General features: G+C 49.4%; 1 protein-coding gene across 1 annotated transcript; it reads right to left on the reverse strand.

Annotated features, from left to right (window-relative positions):
- Nucleotides 1-3,421: 3,421 nt before the first annotated feature.
- Nucleotides 3,422-17,724, reverse strand: LOC127004250 (uncharacterized). The gene is made up of 2 exons (XM_050871813.1): nucleotides 17,085-17,724; nucleotides 3,422-7,906 (listed from the first exon to the last, which is right to left on the reverse strand). The coding sequence occupies exon 2, from the start codon at nucleotides 5,350-5,352 to the stop codon at nucleotides 3,898-3,900; it is 1,455 nt and encodes a 484-aa protein (XP_050727770.1). The 5' UTR covers nucleotides 5,353-7,906; nucleotides 17,085-17,724; the 3' UTR covers nucleotides 3,422-3,897.
- Nucleotides 17,725-18,405: the final 681 nt, after the last annotated feature.

Raw genomic sequence — 18,405 nt, forward strand, 5'->3', positions numbered from 1 at the left:
AAAGGAGGAGGAAGAAAAAGAAGAGGAGGAGGAGGAGTTAGGTATAGACAGAGGAAGGAGGAGGAGGAGGAGGAGGAGGAGGAGGAGGTCAAGTCTTAAGAGGATCTCATTTCTGTGGTTGGTTCCGGAAGGTTTTGTTTGGGTAGGATTCCAGTGAGCCTTTCCTTCCCCGCTACCGTTTAGCCCAGAAAGGACCCACCCGAGGCTGTCTTCACCTCACCCCCTTAAATCACTCCTTCCCTCCCTCCCTCCCTACCTGCCTTCTCCGTCCTTTCCTTGGCCCCCTCTCTAGTCTTTCATACCTCCCTTCCTTCCTGTCTCTTCCCTCTCTCTGTACTCTTCCTTCCTCCTTTGCGTCACAGTTTTCCTCTTCCTCCTTCCTTTAATTTTGTTTTCTTCCTCTCCTTTTCTCCTTCCTCTTATGTCTCCTTTTCTCCCTATTTTCGTTTATAAATCGTCACCCTCCTTCTATTCCTTTCTTTACTTCTTCCTCCTTCAATTCCTTCCTTCACTTCTTCCTCCTTCTCTTCTTCCATAATCCCCCTTTCTTTCCTTCTTCCCTTTCTTTCATACCCCTGATTCAGCTTCCTCTCTTTTCCTTCCTCTTTTGTTTTTCCGCGTCCGTTTTTTCCTTAAATTTTCTCCATTTATTTGTCACTTTCTCCATTGTTTCTCTATTTAATCTGGTTTTAATCCTTCTATTCTTCCCTTCATCTCTCCCTCATCTTCTTCTCCCATTTCTAACCAGCATCCTCCTTTCCCTCCCTCTTTTTCATCTTCCTCTCCTTTCCTGCATCTCTTCCCTATATTTTCCCATCTACCTTCAGTCCTTCCCTCTCCTCTCCTTACCATCCCTCCACCCCTTCATCCCGTCCCATCCTCCCTCCCTTTCCTTCCATCCATCCCTTCATTTCAGCCGCCCGCTCTGCTCCCTTTTACCTGCCGACTTGAAAACCAGGTAAAGGAGGTGCCTAATTGGCCGCCATGAGGTATGCTTAACTCGCCGTGAAAGTGGCCCGCCTCCCGTACCACCGTGTATAATTAGTGCCGTACCCGCTCGGGCCACGAACACGCCGGCCCACGCATGGCTGGAGGATGGGCGAGGGGGGAGTGAGTGAGCGGGCGAGGTGGTGTGCATGGGTGGACGAAGGGGGGCTGCTGGGGGGGGCGAAGAGTGGCGGTGTTGGTATGGGTGAATCTAGTTGAATAGTTTAAGTGGAGTGGGCGGGGTGACTGGCATGGGTAGGCAGGGTGATGGGCAGGACTATGGATGAAGAGGAAGGGTGTGGTGTAGCTATGAGTAAATAGTTAAATAGTTGAGGTAGGCTGGGTGGGCTGGAAGGTTAGCATAGGTAGGTGGGGAGAGGATGGAAGCTGGGCAAAGGTGGGTAAGAGTGGGCTGGAAGTTGAGTATGGGTGGGCAAAGAGTGGGCTGTGTGATGGGCATGAGTAGGAATAGGTCGGTGGGCAAAGAGTGGGGATGTTGGTATGGGTTTATCCGAGTGAAAGGTTAAGGTAGGGAGGGTTCGGTGGAAGCTGGTTATGGGTGGGTTTGTGGATAGGAAGAAGGGATATGCTGTTATTATGTGTGAATCTAGGTAAATAATTGAGGTAGGATGGGTTAGTTAGATGAGGTTGAGTGGGTAACTGTCATGGGTTGGGTTATGGGGTGGGTAGGTGAGTGCTGTGGTGGGTTGGGTAGGTGAGGGAAGGTAGGCAGTGGGTGGTATGCGGTGGGAGGCTGAGAGAGGCCGAGTGTGTGGTAAGTGGAGAGGTTTGTGGTCTGGGTATACATATGTTTCGGGAGATTATTTATTCCTTCTCTTTTCTTCGTTTAAATTAATGTTGGTGATTCTGCTGCCACACCGATGTTTTTTATTTATCTTTTTCGTCATTTCTTTCTTATGTGATGTATGTGTGTAATAATTTTCTCTTGCACTCATATATTTTTCTTGTCTTCATTTTCATCCTCTCATCATTTTTTTTCAGCAGTTTTCTTATTTTTATCTTTTATCTTTTTTCTCGTATTCTCTTATATATTCTTACCTTCAATCCTATTCTTTATATTATACATTTTTAAACCAATTTTGTCATTTCTCTCTCTCTCTCTCTCTCTCTCTCTCTCTCTCTCTCTCTCTCTCTCTCTCTCTCTCTCTCTCTCTCTCTCTCTTTCTCTTTCTCTTTCTCTTTCCCTCCCTCCCTAACTCCTCCTTCTACTCCCCTTCTCTTCACCATTTCGTCCCTCTCCGCCATTCACAATTTCTCATGACAAAGCGAAGCGAAACAAAGTCTTTAGCGCGTATCTTGTTCCTCGCCTCGTTCCCTTCACGCCTTCCTTTCCTCAAGTATGTACGAGCAGGCCTTTCATCCTCCCCCTCTCCTCGTCCTTTTGTTTCCTCGTCCCATTCATTCGCCGTTCATCTCCTTCGCCCTCTTAAAACAAGGCCCATTATACTCCTTCACACATTCTCCTTCCCTTTCATTATTTTGTTTTCTTTTTCCTCCTTTTTTTTCTCTTTACTTTTGCTACATTGAGCTGGGCCCCTCCTCTTCTTTCATCTCCTCCTCCTCTCTCTTTGTTTCACTCAAGTTCTGTATCGTTTGCTCAAGTTTTTTGGCATTCTCTCTCTCTCTCTCTCTCTCTCTCTCTCTCTCTCTCTCTCTCTCTCTCTCTCTCTCTCTCTCTCTCTCTCTCTCTCTCTCTCTCTCTCTCTCTCGTTTTCGTTATCACACAAGACAACAAAAAAGTACCGTAAACACACACACACACCTTCCCTCCACTCTTTACACCCTCCTGTTTTTATCTCCCTCGCCGTCCATTCTCTCGCGCGACTCACCCACACAAAACCGGAGCGTCTAATCGTGTCCTCGTCGACCCAGGCCTCGGGGGAGTGTGTATTCAGGAGCCGCGGCGTTCAGAGGCGTGGAGGAACAAAGGAGGTCAAGGTGCTGCTGGTGGTACGCTGGTTTTTGTCAGGTGTGTGTGTGTGTGTGTGTGTGTGTTTCGGGCGTGTAAGCGGAGGGGATTAAGCTATGACCCGGTGGATAAAGAGCTGGGAAAGTGTAGGTAGAGGAGAGGAGGGCCAGGCGGAGGTGTGTGTGTGTGGTGTGGTGTCGCTGGATTCACCTGTACTAAGAGTTTATTGTGATTGTAGGTGGTTAGCGGTGGTAGAAGAGGGTATGTACAGAGGGGAGAAGAATGATGATATATATTTACGCCATTTTACTATAGACGTAAAGCTGTACGGGCGAAGTATGAAGGAGGTATAGAGATACAGATAGATAGATAGATACATAGATAGACATATAGATAGAGAGAGATATAAAATATTTGTGTTCCGTGTTTTTGGATGTTTGTTCCTTGTCCTATTTCTCTCTCTATTGTCATAACTATTATCATCCTTGACGGTATGATTCAAGCTCTAGGAGAGGGGTCAGCTGAGGGTGGTTCAGTAATTGAAACACTTTCGTAAAAGAGAGACATATATTTACAGTAAAAGCCAGGGTGGAAGAGCACATGATATACACAGTGAACACAGGGGGTTGATATGTAGGATTCTATACTTACGTTACGTATAGTCATTACATTATCTTTTAGTCACAAATGCAATGCTCTATTATATTGTACAGGCTGTCTGTCACACACGTGCACCACAAAGGGCTGCTTCCTTCAGCTATGCAAACGCTTACAAGAACAAGTTGATGCTTAACACCAAGTGTCTGTCCAACGCTAGTAGACTCGTGTCCCGAGTGTCTGTCTGTCACACAAACATTGCTGTCTGAACGCTCAAGTAGACTCGTGTCCCGAGTGTCTGTCTGTCACACAAAGATCGCTGTCTGAACGCTGCCTTACTCCACGCCATCATGTTGCTCAGCTGCCTCGCTGGCGGCGCCGCGCTAACAGTCGTCGATCTCCGAGCAGATAAAGTTCGATGCATTGTTTGCGAGGAAGAGGTTGAGTGTGTCGTCGCCGTCGGCGAAGGTTGAGGTCAGGTGGTCGAGCTCCTCCTCGAAGGGGTCATCGCCCAGCAGGCTGCCCAGCGTCAGCACGCTGTCACAGTCTGACGTCGACCCGCACACGGAGAAGTCGCTGGAGGTGACGGAAAAGGTCGGGGAGGTGTCCCCGATGGGCACCGGCGCGGGCGTGATGGAGGTGAAGTTGGTGATGGGGCTGGGCGGGGCCGAGCCCTCGCTGGAGAAGGCGGAGTCAGCGCAGGAGGAGTCGCTGAAGTGTCGTCCGCTTCTCGGGAACTCCAGCAGTACGTCGTTTCTCACGACGGGGCTGTCGAGGTCCTGCAGGACGCTGACGGGCGTGGTCTCGGTGGGGCTGTAGAGGGTGAGGGGGCCGGCGCGCTGGTAGCGACGCGGCGTGAAGGGCGTGGCCCCCACGAGGGGCTCGGGTGTGTCGTGGCCGGGTATGGAGGCGGGCACGTGGCACAGGTCCGTCCGGCACGGCGTGAGGGCGAGCATGGGCTGGTTGACGGCCGTCATGGGCATGAGGGGCTCCAGCCGCGGCATCTTGGCCTCGCGCGGCGCCATGTAGTGGTCCTGCCGCGGCCGCTTCACCGTCATGGACATCATGAGCGGCTCGTTGTTGGCGTGCTTGCCCAGCTTGTGCGGCGGCGTCTGCAGCGCCACGTTCTTGAGGGTGATGTACGCGCCGTTGCTCGTCGCTATGCTCGCGGTCTTGCACACTTTCGTTTTACTCTTTGACTTACTCGGCCGCTTCGGTATCGTTTTGCCCCCAAGACTGTTTTTGTTTCTACTGTCAGCTGTTTTTCCAACGGAAGGACATTTCGGCTTAGACACTTTGTTATTGTTATTGCCGTTGGCATTGTTGCCGCCCGTGTGGTTCATTTTGCCGCCGGCACTACACTTGATTTTGGTGGCCCCGCTGGGGACGCCGCCGCCGGGCACCTTGTTAGTTCTTATGACTGGCCGCACACAGTGTTCGGGGCGGGCCATGTGCGCATTTTCGAGGCACCACAGTTCACGCACGTCGTCGATGTCGGTCACACTGACGGGGTCGGAGTTGAGAACGCCGGCGAGGGCGTTGATGTAGTTGACGGCGAGGCGCAGCACCGTGATCTTGGTCAGCTTCTCGGCGTCGGCCCCGGGAAGGTCCGGGATGGACTGCTGCAGGCTGACAAAAGCGTCGTTAATCTCCTTCATCCTGTTTCTCTCCCGCGCGTTTGCAGTCTTGCGGCGGTATTTGCTGAGCGGCGGCGGTTTCTGTTTCTCCTTCGGCTCTTTCCTCTTCGTCGTCGCTCTGTTCTTCTCGGATTCTATTCTCTTGATGATGGACTTGGTTCTCAGGGCGTATTTGCCCCCGTTCTTACTGTCCATGTTCATCTTGAGTGCTTGCTAAGCTCTGAGGCAAACAAGGTATTACAGTGCACACAGCGCTGCCCAAACAGCACAATACCCAGACGCGGCGTGTTTGTTCAGGTGGTGAGTGTGGCAGACACCGTCACTAACAGCTGGCGGGCCAACAAACACATCACCCACCAAAATATGTGCACAGGTGTGTGATTTATTGCTGCCCTTCACCCCGGGGCTTGAACAGCGGTCTTGGGGCAGCCGGGGTGCGTGTGGGGCCGACGGGGGGCGCTGGGAGCCTGGAGGAACGAGTGTTTGCTCTGAGTGTTTGTGTAGGCTTCTGGCGCGCCCGGGGTCGCACCTCCTTCCTTCCTCCTTTCCACAGGTAGACCTCACGTCACGCCGCGGGCAGGTACAAATCACCTCAGAGATTTATGATTCGCTGCTCACGTGTAAGCGTCGCTAGGCGCCTCGTTCTAAGTGTAGTCACGTTTCCCGCGGCAAGTGTTTCCCGGGGAACAACACAAACACTTCTTATCTCTAAAAAACGTCGCGGAGTAAACAGGAGGTAATTTGCATAAGGGTTTACAGTACAGCTTATAAGGGTTTGTGTTGCTGTGGTGATTATAAAAGTTCCTTAATACTATTCTCTTAGGACCTAGAGTTTACAACCTTGAGGAGATTCCCGAGTAAGATGACACACAAAACCTGCCTCGCTCACACACTACGAGGCACCAGCTGCAGGGGTGGGCGCGGGAGGGAGGGAGGGAGTGTCGCCTTGCTGTAGCACTCCAGGTAGTCAGTCCCTCAGCGGCCGCCGATTAGCATGTAGAAACGATTACTGTAATGCCGGTTATCTTGGCTCCGGGACCTGAAACACGACTCCCGATTGTCTCCCTGAAGTATGAAATAGTAGTTGTATGTTGACACGTGATTATTTTTTGTGGGTTTACGGCCGATCGCGCGATAACTCCCAAGGCTCGACAAGAAAACCGGTGGTAACTACGTCCCTCACTGCGTTTATCTCCGTTTTCTATCTCTCACTCACTCCTTTGCGCGCACAGAAGCGACGAAGACCCCCTTGAGAACAGCGTCCCAGTCTCGTTGCACTGTAGTCGGTCCGCAAAAGGTTCCAGTTGCCTCCTATTAAAGTCACTCCTCGGGACCACAACCTTCTGCCGATACCATAAAGCTCAACTCTTTTCACCCGAGTCAAAAGTCGCCTCACTAAGTCTTTGATCCCAATCTCACGCTTCTTTTTTTCCCTGCCTTGTGTGGCCGGATGCCTCGCTAGGGAGTTCTTTTTCACGGCGGTGTACAAGTTAGTGATAACACGCCCGCACCGGGAAGAATGAGAGGCTTATCGGAGGGCAGTGTGCGTCCCCGCCTCTGATAAAGCGGCCTCCCCACCAAGCCACAACAAAGCCTGCGGTGGGTCGACGTGGTGCCCGGTATGTGGGGGAGCTGCTGCCTGCTACTCGAGTCCTCTGCTTGCCGCTGTGTGCATATCGATCATCAGCGGAGAGGCCGACACAAGGACGCAAATGGGATGTTGAAGATAGCGAAGATAGCCGGTCTGGCCTTTGACGGAGACCGGAGGAGGGCGCCGGGGCTGTGATGAAGCCAGGGCCCTGCCGCGTGCAAAGTGGCGACGAAGCGAGGGGGTTGAAGAGGCGTTAGTGGTGCACAGGAGCCTCTTAAGCTTCTTCCTGACGGAAGAGCGAGGGAGAGCGGCGTCCTGGGGAGTGATGAGTGGGCGGCTGTGCAAGAGCAGGAGACGTATATATAAACAGGTACAGATGATATCCGTAAGATCCCGTGGGTGATGTGGCGAGGGTGGGTGATGGAGGGGAGTCGGCGGATGGCGGGCGCAGCGGGACGTGGATGGCGGGCTACATCACCCAGAGGTCCTGCTGGGAGGGAACCGCCGCCCCACGCGCTGATGATCCTGCCTCTGTCCCGCCTCTACAATCAGGTCGTCGAGTCGGGTGGGCTGGTCGTTCAGGGAGGAGATTCTCGGCACCTTTCAATGAGTTTACGACCGCCCGCCTCAGTTTGACGACCTCTCCGGCAACAACTGTGTAGGAGGGTGACACGGCGGGTTCCCCCAAGTCTGCGGGTTTTCTTGGCACGGCTCCCTTGACACGGCACGTTTGGCAGCCTCAAGGTCGCTTCGTTCCGCTTCTTCCTTTATGAGAGTGTCCCGGGGGGCTCCAAGTGGTCCGCTTCTTCTCTGGGCGTGGACTAATCGCCTACTACTCGCTTTATATGGTCCGCTGCGACTTATTAATCTGTTAAAGTCAGTCGTTCACTTTCTACGGTCGTGAACACGAGGCTAAAACTTCACCTATCGCGGGGTTGTGTTCTTTACGTCTTGTTCCTCGGACTGGTTAGCGTTCCCACTTGTTTCTGCGGTTCCTGAAGGCGTTGTTTGTTTCTGCGGTCTGTTTCGCCTCCCGAGCGTCGTGGGTTGCGGGGCGGGGCAGGACAGGTTGACGGTTTAGCAGCGATGGTCTGGCAGGCGGTGCTGGCAGGCTGGCAGGCTGGCGTCCGTCCAAGTTGTCGTTTGTCGGCCGACACCCACAACCTGAAACGAGACCGAGAGGGAGGATCAGACGAGGTTGAAATCTCCGCCTTGGCAAAGATAATGCTATAAACAACGGACATTATGTTTTTAGTGAGAAGATAGAGAGATGGAGGAAGGGAAGAAGGGAAGAAGGAAAATAAGGGAGACATTGAAGGCAACGAGAAAGAGATAAGTGAGGAATGTATAAACGAAGAAAAGTGAATGGAAGAATGCAAGTGATAGATTAGATAACCAATGGAGAGGAATAGCCAGGGATGGAGAAAGGAGGAAGAAAGGAAGAGGAAATGGAGAAAAAAGACATGAAATGGGGAGAAGAAAGGAAGGAGAGGGAAAAATGGATAAAAAGAGAGATGTAATGTTATCAGCGACTTTGTGTGTAAGACTCAGTGATTTATCCTGGTGTGTGTGTGTGTGTGTGTGTGTGTGTGTGTGTGTGTGTGTGTGTGTGTCTCGCAGGAATGCTGGTTGCAGTGTTTGTGCGCGACGATAAGGCAAGATAACGCTTCCCTTCCCCTACAAAAACTGGCGGCTATCGTGTCCATCCGACAATACCCTAATTTATTCACGGAGATAAAAGGGAAAAGGCATTGGGAGTACACACACACACAACAACACACGCACACATACACAGACACGACACGCACACGATCCTGACATAACGCACACACACGCACACAAACACGCACACGCACACACGTACACGATCGGAAATGCTTAATGTTTAGGAAGTAGAAATAAACATCAGCGAAGGGAAAGTATTTATTTAGTATTTGAATGTATTTTGAATCACGTAAAAGTTAATGTTTAGGAGAAAGTCTGGCCTATAGTATCCTCCTCCTCCTCCTCTTTCTCCTCCTCCTCCTCCTCCTCCTCCTCATTCATCATCATCACCGTAATCTCCTCCATAAGTAATAAATCTTTGAACAAAAATTCCATGACAACCTTGACCTTCTCTCCTCCTCCTCCCTTACTTCCTCCTCCTCCTCCTCCCCCACCATCATATAGTCCTTCCTACTCCAACCCTCCACCCTCTCACCTCCTTTCCACCTCCACCTCCACCACCACCACCACCACCAGCGTCCCATACCTCATTCACCTGCCTCCCAAATACCACCTCTGTCGCCATCACCACTCCCACCGCCCAGTAAACCACCACCACCACCACCACTACTATAAACTTCACCCACAAGAAAGAGAAAAACTATTACCAAAACTTCAAAACAAGATTCGTCTGTAAGGAAAAAAAAAAGTGAATTCAGAATGCTACGTTTAAGGATTTATTTTTGTGTGTGTGACGAAATTTTCCTCTTCTCTTATGCGGGATTTTTTTTTATTTAGTGTCGAAAATATAACTAGAAATATCATGTCAGTTTATCGTAAGTAGGATCGAGGGACACTTCATTATCTGCCTCAGTCCTTGTTATCCTTCGCGTCCTTCATCTTTTTTTTATTTATTTTTTATAGGAGTAGAGGAGACAGTTCAAGGCCGCGACAAAACATGAAAGGACTGCCAAACACGACTTCTACAAATCCACAAATATTATGCTCACACAGATATTTTTTTTCTCTCAACATAATCCTCCTCCTCCTCCTCCTCCTCAGTATCATCCTCTTTCTAACTAACATCATTCCTTTCTTGCTTCTCCATCTTCTCATTCATTCCTCCTCCTCCTCCTCTTCCTCTTTTCCATCTGCCTGTTAGCCCTCAGCGTCCTTTCTTCCTTCCTCGTTTAGCAATGTATCTTTTTTTTGTCTTTTATGTCCTTTTCGAACTTATGTCTCGCTATTTGTATCTTTCTTTTAAATTATGTTGCCAATGTTTACTCCCTATTCACTCCAACTCCGTCTCTTCCTCATTTAAAAATATACAGCGCTCCTATTCTCTCATATTCGCCTGTTCCCCTTCAGCTGCTCTTTATCTCGAATCATATATCACCTCTCCCTCTCTCCCTCTATTCCTTCTCCGTCTTCTTATTCTGGGGAGGTTCTCAGTGACTCCTATCTACCTATTTTAACCCTTGGATCTATTAGTTACACCTCTCCTGTAATATCCTAGTCCTAACCTATCCTGTAACATCCTAGTCCTATCTTTTCGCGGATCATACTTCGTTCTTACTCAGCGCTACGTAAGACACCATTCTCACCATCTCTCTCTCCCTTCTCCTCTTTCTCCCACTCTCCTCCCCGGCTTCCCGCGCACCTGCCCCCGCCGCCAGGTGTTCGTGACCGGCCAGGTAACTTACCCGCCAATTTAGTAACATCTCGGCCCGCGCACTGTTAATATTTCAATTAATTAGCAGCTCGCCCCGTAAGTCATGGCGGACGTGGGTGGCGCCGTGTGGGGGGGAGGGAGGGAAGGGGGAAGGCTGGGGAAATTACTGGCATTGAGGGCGAAGGGGGTTTGAGAGAGAGAGAGAGAGAGAGAGAGAGAGAGAGAGAGAGAGAGAGAGAGAGAGAGAGAGGATAGGAAGGGGCATTTGTGATTTATGGAGATGTGGTGTGGGATGGTGTGTGTGTGTGTGTGTGTGTGTGTGTGTGTGTGTGATATAAATATATATCAGAGATTTTAATAGAGAGAAATATTTATATATATATATATATATATATATATATATATATATATATATATAGAGAGAGAGAGAGAGAGAGAGAGAGAGAGAGAGAATCACTAAACAAACTGGCAAACGTCTCCCGCAGATTTATCCATTCTCTCTCTCTCTCTCTCTCTCTCTCTCTCTCTCTCTCTCTCTCTCTCTCTCTCTCTCTCTCTCACCACAAATACACTTGGTACATAAATAATTTTCTCTCCCCCTTTAGTCTAGTCCGCCCACACGAGACACGGCGAGCAATAAACAGACTGAAGGTTACCGTGTGTGTGTGTGTGTGTGTGTGTGTGTGTGTGTGTGTGTGTGTGTGTGTGTGTGTGTGTGTGTGTGTGTGTGTGTGTGTGTGTGTGTGTGTGTGTGTGTGTGTGTGTGTGTGTGTGTGTGTGTTTGCTTTGGTCCTCTAATAGTGTTTATTGGAACTTAAATTTGAATGTTTGGACGTAGTTAATTTGTATGTAATCGTGTGTTTGTGTGTGTGTGGGGAGTTTGTTTCTTTGTGTGTGTGTGTGTGTGTGTATGTGTGTGTGTGTGTGTGTAAGCAGGAACATTTGCCATCAATAGCACTTCAAGGCTACTTTCAAGAACACACACACACACTCTTCACTTCACAAATAAGTTTTGCAGAAATATATTTTTATAATAAGTTCAATTCGAGAGAGAGAGAAAAAAATTCTGTATACTTGTAGAGGAGGCATTTAAGACTTTCATAGAAAACTTGAATAGTGAATAGAGGGAAGGGGCGAGGAGGTGTGTGTGTGTGCGTGTGTGTGTGTGTGAATGTTTGAGCAGCTGGGTGAAGAAAAGGAGGAGGAGGAGGAGGAGGAGTTTCAAAGTGGAAGGAGGAAAAGGCGCAAGTCTTGAGAGGCAAACAAAAGGAGGGTTTTATCTATAGGAAACGGATACAAATAAAACGATAGAGAGGCTGTGGCAACTAAGTCTTTAAAATAACGAGAAAATTGAGCACGTACGAGGAAAAGAATCAAGATAAATGGAAAGGGAATGGTCTGAATATAAAGAGGCTGTTTCATGTGTGGAGGAGAGAATACAGAAGTTAATATATACTCAGAGAAGACAGTAACGAGGAGAAAGAAGTTAAAAAGAGAATACAGAAAGGAAACACGTACTTAAAGAATTGACGGTAATGGGAGAGTAGGAAACGCTTGCTTGTAGAAGAGGCAGTAATAAGGAGATAGAAGTAAAAGGAGAATACAGAAGAAGGAAACGTACTTAGATAGGAAACAGTAATGAGGTTAATGTAAATAGAGATGTTTTGATATTTTGTTAATGGAGAGGAGAGACGTAAGCATGTGTGTAGAGAGGGAACGTTGGATAAAAGCCGTGAATAAGTGAAAAGAGAAGGACAAGGAGGAGAGAGAACGATGGAAAAGGACAGAAAGGGATGAAACGAATGTGAAAAAGATGAAGTTTGAAGAAAAGTGGGAGGGAGAAATGAAATAGAGAAAAGGGGAAACGAGAGAGGAAGGAAAGATGCGATGAAAAGATATGAGGAAAAGTTAAAGATATAAGAGAAGGAGAAGAGAGTTAGGAAAAAAATGAAGCAAAGTGGAGACAAAAAGGAAGAGAAGAATAAAGGGAGGGAGAAAGAGAGAGAGGAGAATAGAGTGGAGGAGAGTGAGAGGAAGAATACTGTTGAGTGGAGGAGGAAGGAGTGGATGGGAGAGGAGAGAGATGACCCCCTTCCCCCTCCCCCCTTCCTGTTGGGCCCCCCGGGGAGTGTGGACAACATACACAAACAAAGGTGCCCCGTGATTCCCTCCCTCCTTCCCTCCCTCTCCCTTCCTCCCTTTAATCTTCTCCCTTTTCTTCTTCTTCTTTTCTCACTTCCTTCATTCGTCCTTCGTCTTGCTCTCTCACACTCTAAAATTCTTCCTTAATTTCTTTTTCTGTTTACGTCTCTCTCTCTCTCTCTCTCTCTCTCTCTCTCTCTCTCTCTCTCTCTCTCTCTCTCTCTCTCTCTCTCTCTCTCTCTCTCTCTCTCTCTCTCTCTCTCTCTCTCTTTCCTTCATTCTCATTTCTTTCTTTATCTCCTTTTTATCTTTTTCACTCCTTTTATTCCTCTCTCCCTTTCTCACTTCCTCTCATTCTTGTTTTTTGTCTCACTTTTGCTTCTGTTTCGATATTCTTTCCCACTAACTCTCCCTTCGTCCCTTTCTTTCATCATTATATCCCTTCCATTCCATTCTCTTCTATCCATTTCTCCAACTCACCCGTAACATGATTATCTCGTGTTCCTTCATTCTCTTTCTTTCCCTTCCATTCGTCTTTTCTTTTTCTCTTCGTTCGTCTGATCTTCCCCTCTTTCATTCTCCTCCTCCCTCCTTCTCTTCCTCCCTCTCTGCGCCACCTGTTACGAGAGTCTCCTACTTGTCTCCCGTCTCTCCCTTCCTCCCCCTCTCTCCCTCCCTCCTTGTCTCCCTCCCTTCCACTTGCTTGTTTTCTCAATTTCTTATCCCTCCTTCAGTCCAGTTTTTTCTCCTCCATTCCCAACCTTGTCTTCTCCCTTCTCTTTCATTCCTCTTCTTGTTTATCTTCTTTACTTCTTTTACCTCTAATTCGTTGTTTCGTTCCATTTTGTTGAATTTCTGTTATGTATTTTTGATTATATAGTAAATTTTCTTCTTCAACGTATCCTTCAAATATTTTTTTTTGTCATTTCTCTTTTACTTTATTTATTTTCCTCCCTCTTTTCCTTCGTTTCCTTTAATCCCTCTCTCTTCCATCTACATATCTTTCATTTTTCCCTTCTTTAATACTCTTTTCTCTCTTCCTCTTCACTACTCAAGAGCCTTGAAGGATTCTGTTATGCTCCTTTTTTCACTCACTTGCACTCCTCCGTTCATTCCCTCCCCCCTCTCTTCTCTTCCTCCTCTTTTTCTTCTTCCCCTCCCTCCCTTCCTCCCCTCCTCTCCTCCATCACAATGCGGTTTTCTAAAGTTTCATACGTGAGGTTGCAAAGTAAGCTGAAGTATTTTGTGGCTCGCAAAATAACCATTACACACACACACACTCACACACACACACACACACACACACACACACACACACACACACACACACACACACACACACACACACACAGATAGATGCATAGATAGATAGATAAATAGGCAGACATTTAACCTTTTCCCACTAATAATAAGATTTTTAAAAGGCTGAATTCATGCAAAGTAAAAGATTAACAAAACACACACACACACACACACACACACACACACACACACACACACACACACACACACACATACACACACGTTCCTATCCTAAGTGTATCTGTCTGTTCAGAACGTGTAATACTCGCTTTGCTTCCTCGCATGCCACTTCGGAATGTGTGTGTGTGTGTGTGTGTGTGTGTGTGTGTGTGTGTTGTACCATGTCGACTTCCGTGTGTGTTTGTGTATGTATACGAACCTATTTCATCATGTATGCACAGGGCGTTAGCGATTATGAACGTTTATGTGTGTATGTGCGTTTTGTGTGTACTTTTTAACCTCCATATGTCTGTGTGTACGTGGATGTATGTATGTATGTATCCGTGTGTGTGCATGTGTGTCATCGCGTATGCAGGAGGCGCAAAGGAGTGTGAACGTTAAGACGACGCAGCTTGGTGAATAACTGACCCTTTCCTTCCGAGAACGGGCGAGAGGCGGAGAAAACTGTGACCCTCAAGCGGCAACACTCACCCCCCTCGCCCTCACCTGCCTCCTCCTGCCTCGCCAAGACTGGGGGCGACTTGGACTTTCCTTATGAGGCAGTCCCATGACAGTCTCAGATGGGAAGGAGGAGGAGAGGAGGAGGAGGAGGCGGAGGAGGTGGAGAGGAGAGGAGAGTTTCGGTAGCTATGAGAGGTCGGCGGCAGAAGCCAAGAGAACTGAAAGGCTTCGAGATGCGTGTGACTGGTTATGACATTATCTTGTAAGGAGGAAGAAGAAAGAGGAGAAGGGGGAGGAGGAGAGGAGAGGGGTATGAAGACGAAAAAGAAGAAAAACAAAGTGAATAACGAGGAGGAGGAGGAGGAGGAAGTATTGGGCGTGGGAAAGAAGGAGGAGGAAAAGGAATAGCAAGGAGAGGAGAAAGTGAAAGAGGAGGAGGAGAGATGGAAGAAGATGAAAACGAAGAAAAACGGAAGGAGAATAATGATGAAGGAGAGGGAGGAGGAGGAAAAGGAAGAGCAAGGAGAGGAGAAAGAGGAGGAAGAAGAGAGAAAGAGGAGAATGACACAATTAGGAGGAGATGAAGGACAAGGAGAGACAGGAACAGAGAGAGAGAGAGAGAGAGAGAGAGAGAGAGAGAGAGAGAGAGAGAGAGAGAGAGAGAGAGAGAGAGAGAGAGAGAGAGAGAGAGAGAGAGAGAGAGAGACTAACACTAAAAGAATCACCTTTCACACGTGTGCGTATGATAAAACCTCAACATTTGCACAGTTTCACGTCCTCGCCTCGGGTCGGGTGATATCTTAATGCGTAAATTGCCCGACACACACTCGCCCGTTCTTTCTATGCAAATGCCTCGCGCTGATGGCTTGTTGTGATAAGTGGTGCGCCATTTTTCTGAACTTAATGGGATAAAGCAGAGATAGAGTCCACAGGGGGGGAGCTCGCGCACTTAATTAGGTCGTAAGCACGGTGGAATTAGCGCTAATAAATATAATGGGTAGAGTGTGTGTTGATGGGACGGACATACGAATGGACGAGGAGATAGAGGAGGAGGAGGAGGAAGACGAAGAAGATAGAAAAAACAGAAAGAGAATAATGAGAAGATGGAGGAAGAAGACAAAAAAAGACGAAAAAGAAGAATAATGATTAGAAGGAGATGAAGGAAGAAGACGAAAAAGAAAAAAAACACAAGAATAATAATGATGATGATGATGAGGAGGAGGTCTTGAGGCTGGGAAGGAAGTTGAAGGAGAAGAATTAAAAACAAGGAAAGGAGAGAGATGAGATGGAAGAGAAGAGGAGGAGGAAGACGAAAAGGGAGGGAGGGAGGAGTGGGGTGCCTGTCTGCCAGCTGGGAACTCATAAGAATGCAGGCGACAAAGATTACTTTCTAGTGTCGCGTTGAAATTTCTGTCTTCTGAGAGGAGGAGAGGCAGAGAGGTTAGATGGAAGGTCTGGGTTAAGTGTGTTGTTGTTTGCTTGGATACTGAAAACGATAGATAGACAGATAGGTAGATTGATAGAGAGATAGAAGGATAGACAGATAGATTGATAAATATAGATGTTTATTTTTAGTTTGAAAGAATGAGACGTATAGAGCCACAGAAATTTACGTTGATTATTAAGAATTCGCATACTCTCATGAGCGTTTAACTGTCTGTTCTTCGTTTTTATATTGTAATCATGAGAGAGAGAGAGAGAGAGAGAAAGGAAATAGCACCCAGTGTCGCGTATTTTTATTAGTCAGCTGGGCGGCGCCACACACTCGCCCTCCCGCCCGTCCTCAGCCGCACATTCTCCTAACGTAATCAAAATTCCTGGTGAGGTCAGCACAAGAGATGCCGTCGGCTCTCGCCCGGACGCTCGCTCCCCCTCCCCGCACGTCCCCTGCCTGTTACCAGCGGCTGATTCACGCACGGGGCTGAGGGAAGGTGAATGGGTGGTTGTCTTTAGCAGGTGGCTCATCACCCCTCGGCCCCTCCTTGAACACGCGGCTCTTTGTGGTAAAAGCGTGGACAAAGCTTCTCCGTCACACGTTCCCCGGCAAGCAGGGAATGGATATTTATTAGTCGCCAGGCGAGGAGCGGCGCGTGGTGTGAATGACAAATGCATGGCCGGCCCGTGCACCTCCCCTGAATAACCTGTTGCTCGTCTGCCCAGCCGCGTTTTCTCAACGTCCGACGCACAAGTTCACATCCGAGGCCACCTGCCACCAAAAGGGCCTCGAAAAGTGGCGTACGCGAAGCCAATAACGGCCGAGAATTAACAGCTGTGCACGACTATCAAACCGCTAGATAAAAAGGCCGTCTGCTGACTCCTAATACATTATACCTTATAAGGCAGCCTTTTGCCAGCTTTCACCTCGGGCCAACGTCGCTGCCCTCTTGCAATTGTATGTAACCACAGTGTCGTTTCACTGTGATTTTCCGGCCATTGGGCGTAATCAGAGAGTGAAAAGGGAGGAGATAAGAACTGGAGGCATTTAGGAGACTGACGGAGGGTGGCGGATAAGCCTCTTTTGGCTGCGGGGAAAAACTGGGCTATTAGTCGGGTTCTCCTTCGGCAGCCACAAGGTTTATGGCCGTAATAGATGTCCCGATAAGCTGGGGGTGTAGGGAACACTCCGCGGGCCTACCGTGGGCCGGGCCGGCACGCACGCACACGCATATAAGGCTAATCAATTACGGCCACAACGATGCACAAAACACCTCTATTTACCCTTGACAGCGGCCCGGGCACTCGCCACACACCGCGGGGCACGCGTCAACACGCGAAGAATTGCGACGCACGGTGTGTAAGTAATGCTCTGAGGAGGGCAAAGAGTCTCAACAGCCAAGGGAAACACACAAGACAGTTTGAACACACACACACACACACACACACACACACACACACACCTACCGTGCGGGGAGGTAAGGGGCGTGAGGCTGCAGGAGCACAGAGTCAGCGGGCCGTGTCGTGTCCTCGTGCGCGATGTTCATTCACAGCCGACACACCAACGTCACTTCATTCACAGGGAGCACCCAAGCGGCACTGCAGGATCCTTCACAACACGCAGCACCACGCGGGCAAGCAACTCCTTGTATTCGTGTACTCTCGGCGGCGACGCTGACGGCGGAGTCAAGTCACTAACGACCTGCGTCTATTCTGTCCCGACGCTGCACCTGTTATGGCCCGAGTGACCGCGATGCTAGGGAGGGCACGGGATGCCCGCCCTCACAGCCTGGAGTGTGGCGTTAGACTGAGTCTCCAAGAGTCTGCGGCGGCGGCGATGGTGAGCAACAGCAGCAGCAGCAGCAGCAGGTTAGGAGTGTGGCACTGTTTATGGTTGCTCGCTGCGAAGGTACACGAGGGACTTGTCCATACGAGAGTGTGACTTTCACCTTCCTTGGTGGAGGAGTGATTGAGGCTTGGCTGGACAGACGGTTGTCCTGGTGGCTGAAGTCACCAGTGGTGGCGCTGGCTGAGTCGATGTGGAGGGAAGGAGAGGCCCGCTACCTCCTTCTGGCCTCGTCCACTTCACACAGACAACTGCCCAACTATCGTCTTCATCCCTCATTCGACCGAAAACGCCCAGTAAATAACCGATGCGGGCGCGTTTTGGCGGGTGGTTATGTTCGCGCGCGAAGGTTTGAGGGCCGCGGGCCGCGTCCAGGATGCAAGTAGCGGCAGGGTACAGCACCAGGTGCATGGGGGCCCCGCGGGGCGAGGCAGGGGCCGGGTCGCCGGAATGAATGTTCTGGAGATTGTTATAATATTAAAATGCATACCAAAAAAGGTCGGGTGGAGCCAGATAGCAAGGGAGCGTAGGAGACACGGGGCGGGCCGTGCTCTGCGGGCTGGGGGTGACGCAAGCCCTGCCAGCCAGCCAGCAAGTCCCAGCCCACCCTCGCATTATTATCCTGCCTCACCTACCAGCCCACTACCTGCCTCTAATTGCCGTCCACCCCTCGCTTTAATTACCCTTTTCGTACTCTGATTGTAAGGCTTTCTAGGCTGATGAGTCGAGGCTGCGGGAGGGCTTGGGCACGGAGGGAGGGAGGGAGGGAAGGAGAGAGGGAGGCGTGTACCTTACCGTCATGGGGCTCTGTGGTTGGCCGGCGGGCACGCCTCCTCCTCCTCCTCCTCCTCCTTCCCCTCCTTCTCCTCCTCGTTCTCCTTCCCTCTCTCCCTCCTCCTCCTTCTCTTGCTGCTGTAGCCTTGCGGAGGGAGGCCAAGATGT

Source organism: Eriocheir sinensis, chromosome 27, assembly GCF_024679095.1.
Source record: "Eriocheir sinensis breed Jianghai 21 chromosome 27, ASM2467909v1, whole genome shotgun sequence".
Lineage (NCBI taxonomy): Eukaryota > Metazoa > Arthropoda > Malacostraca > Decapoda > Varunidae > Eriocheir > Eriocheir sinensis.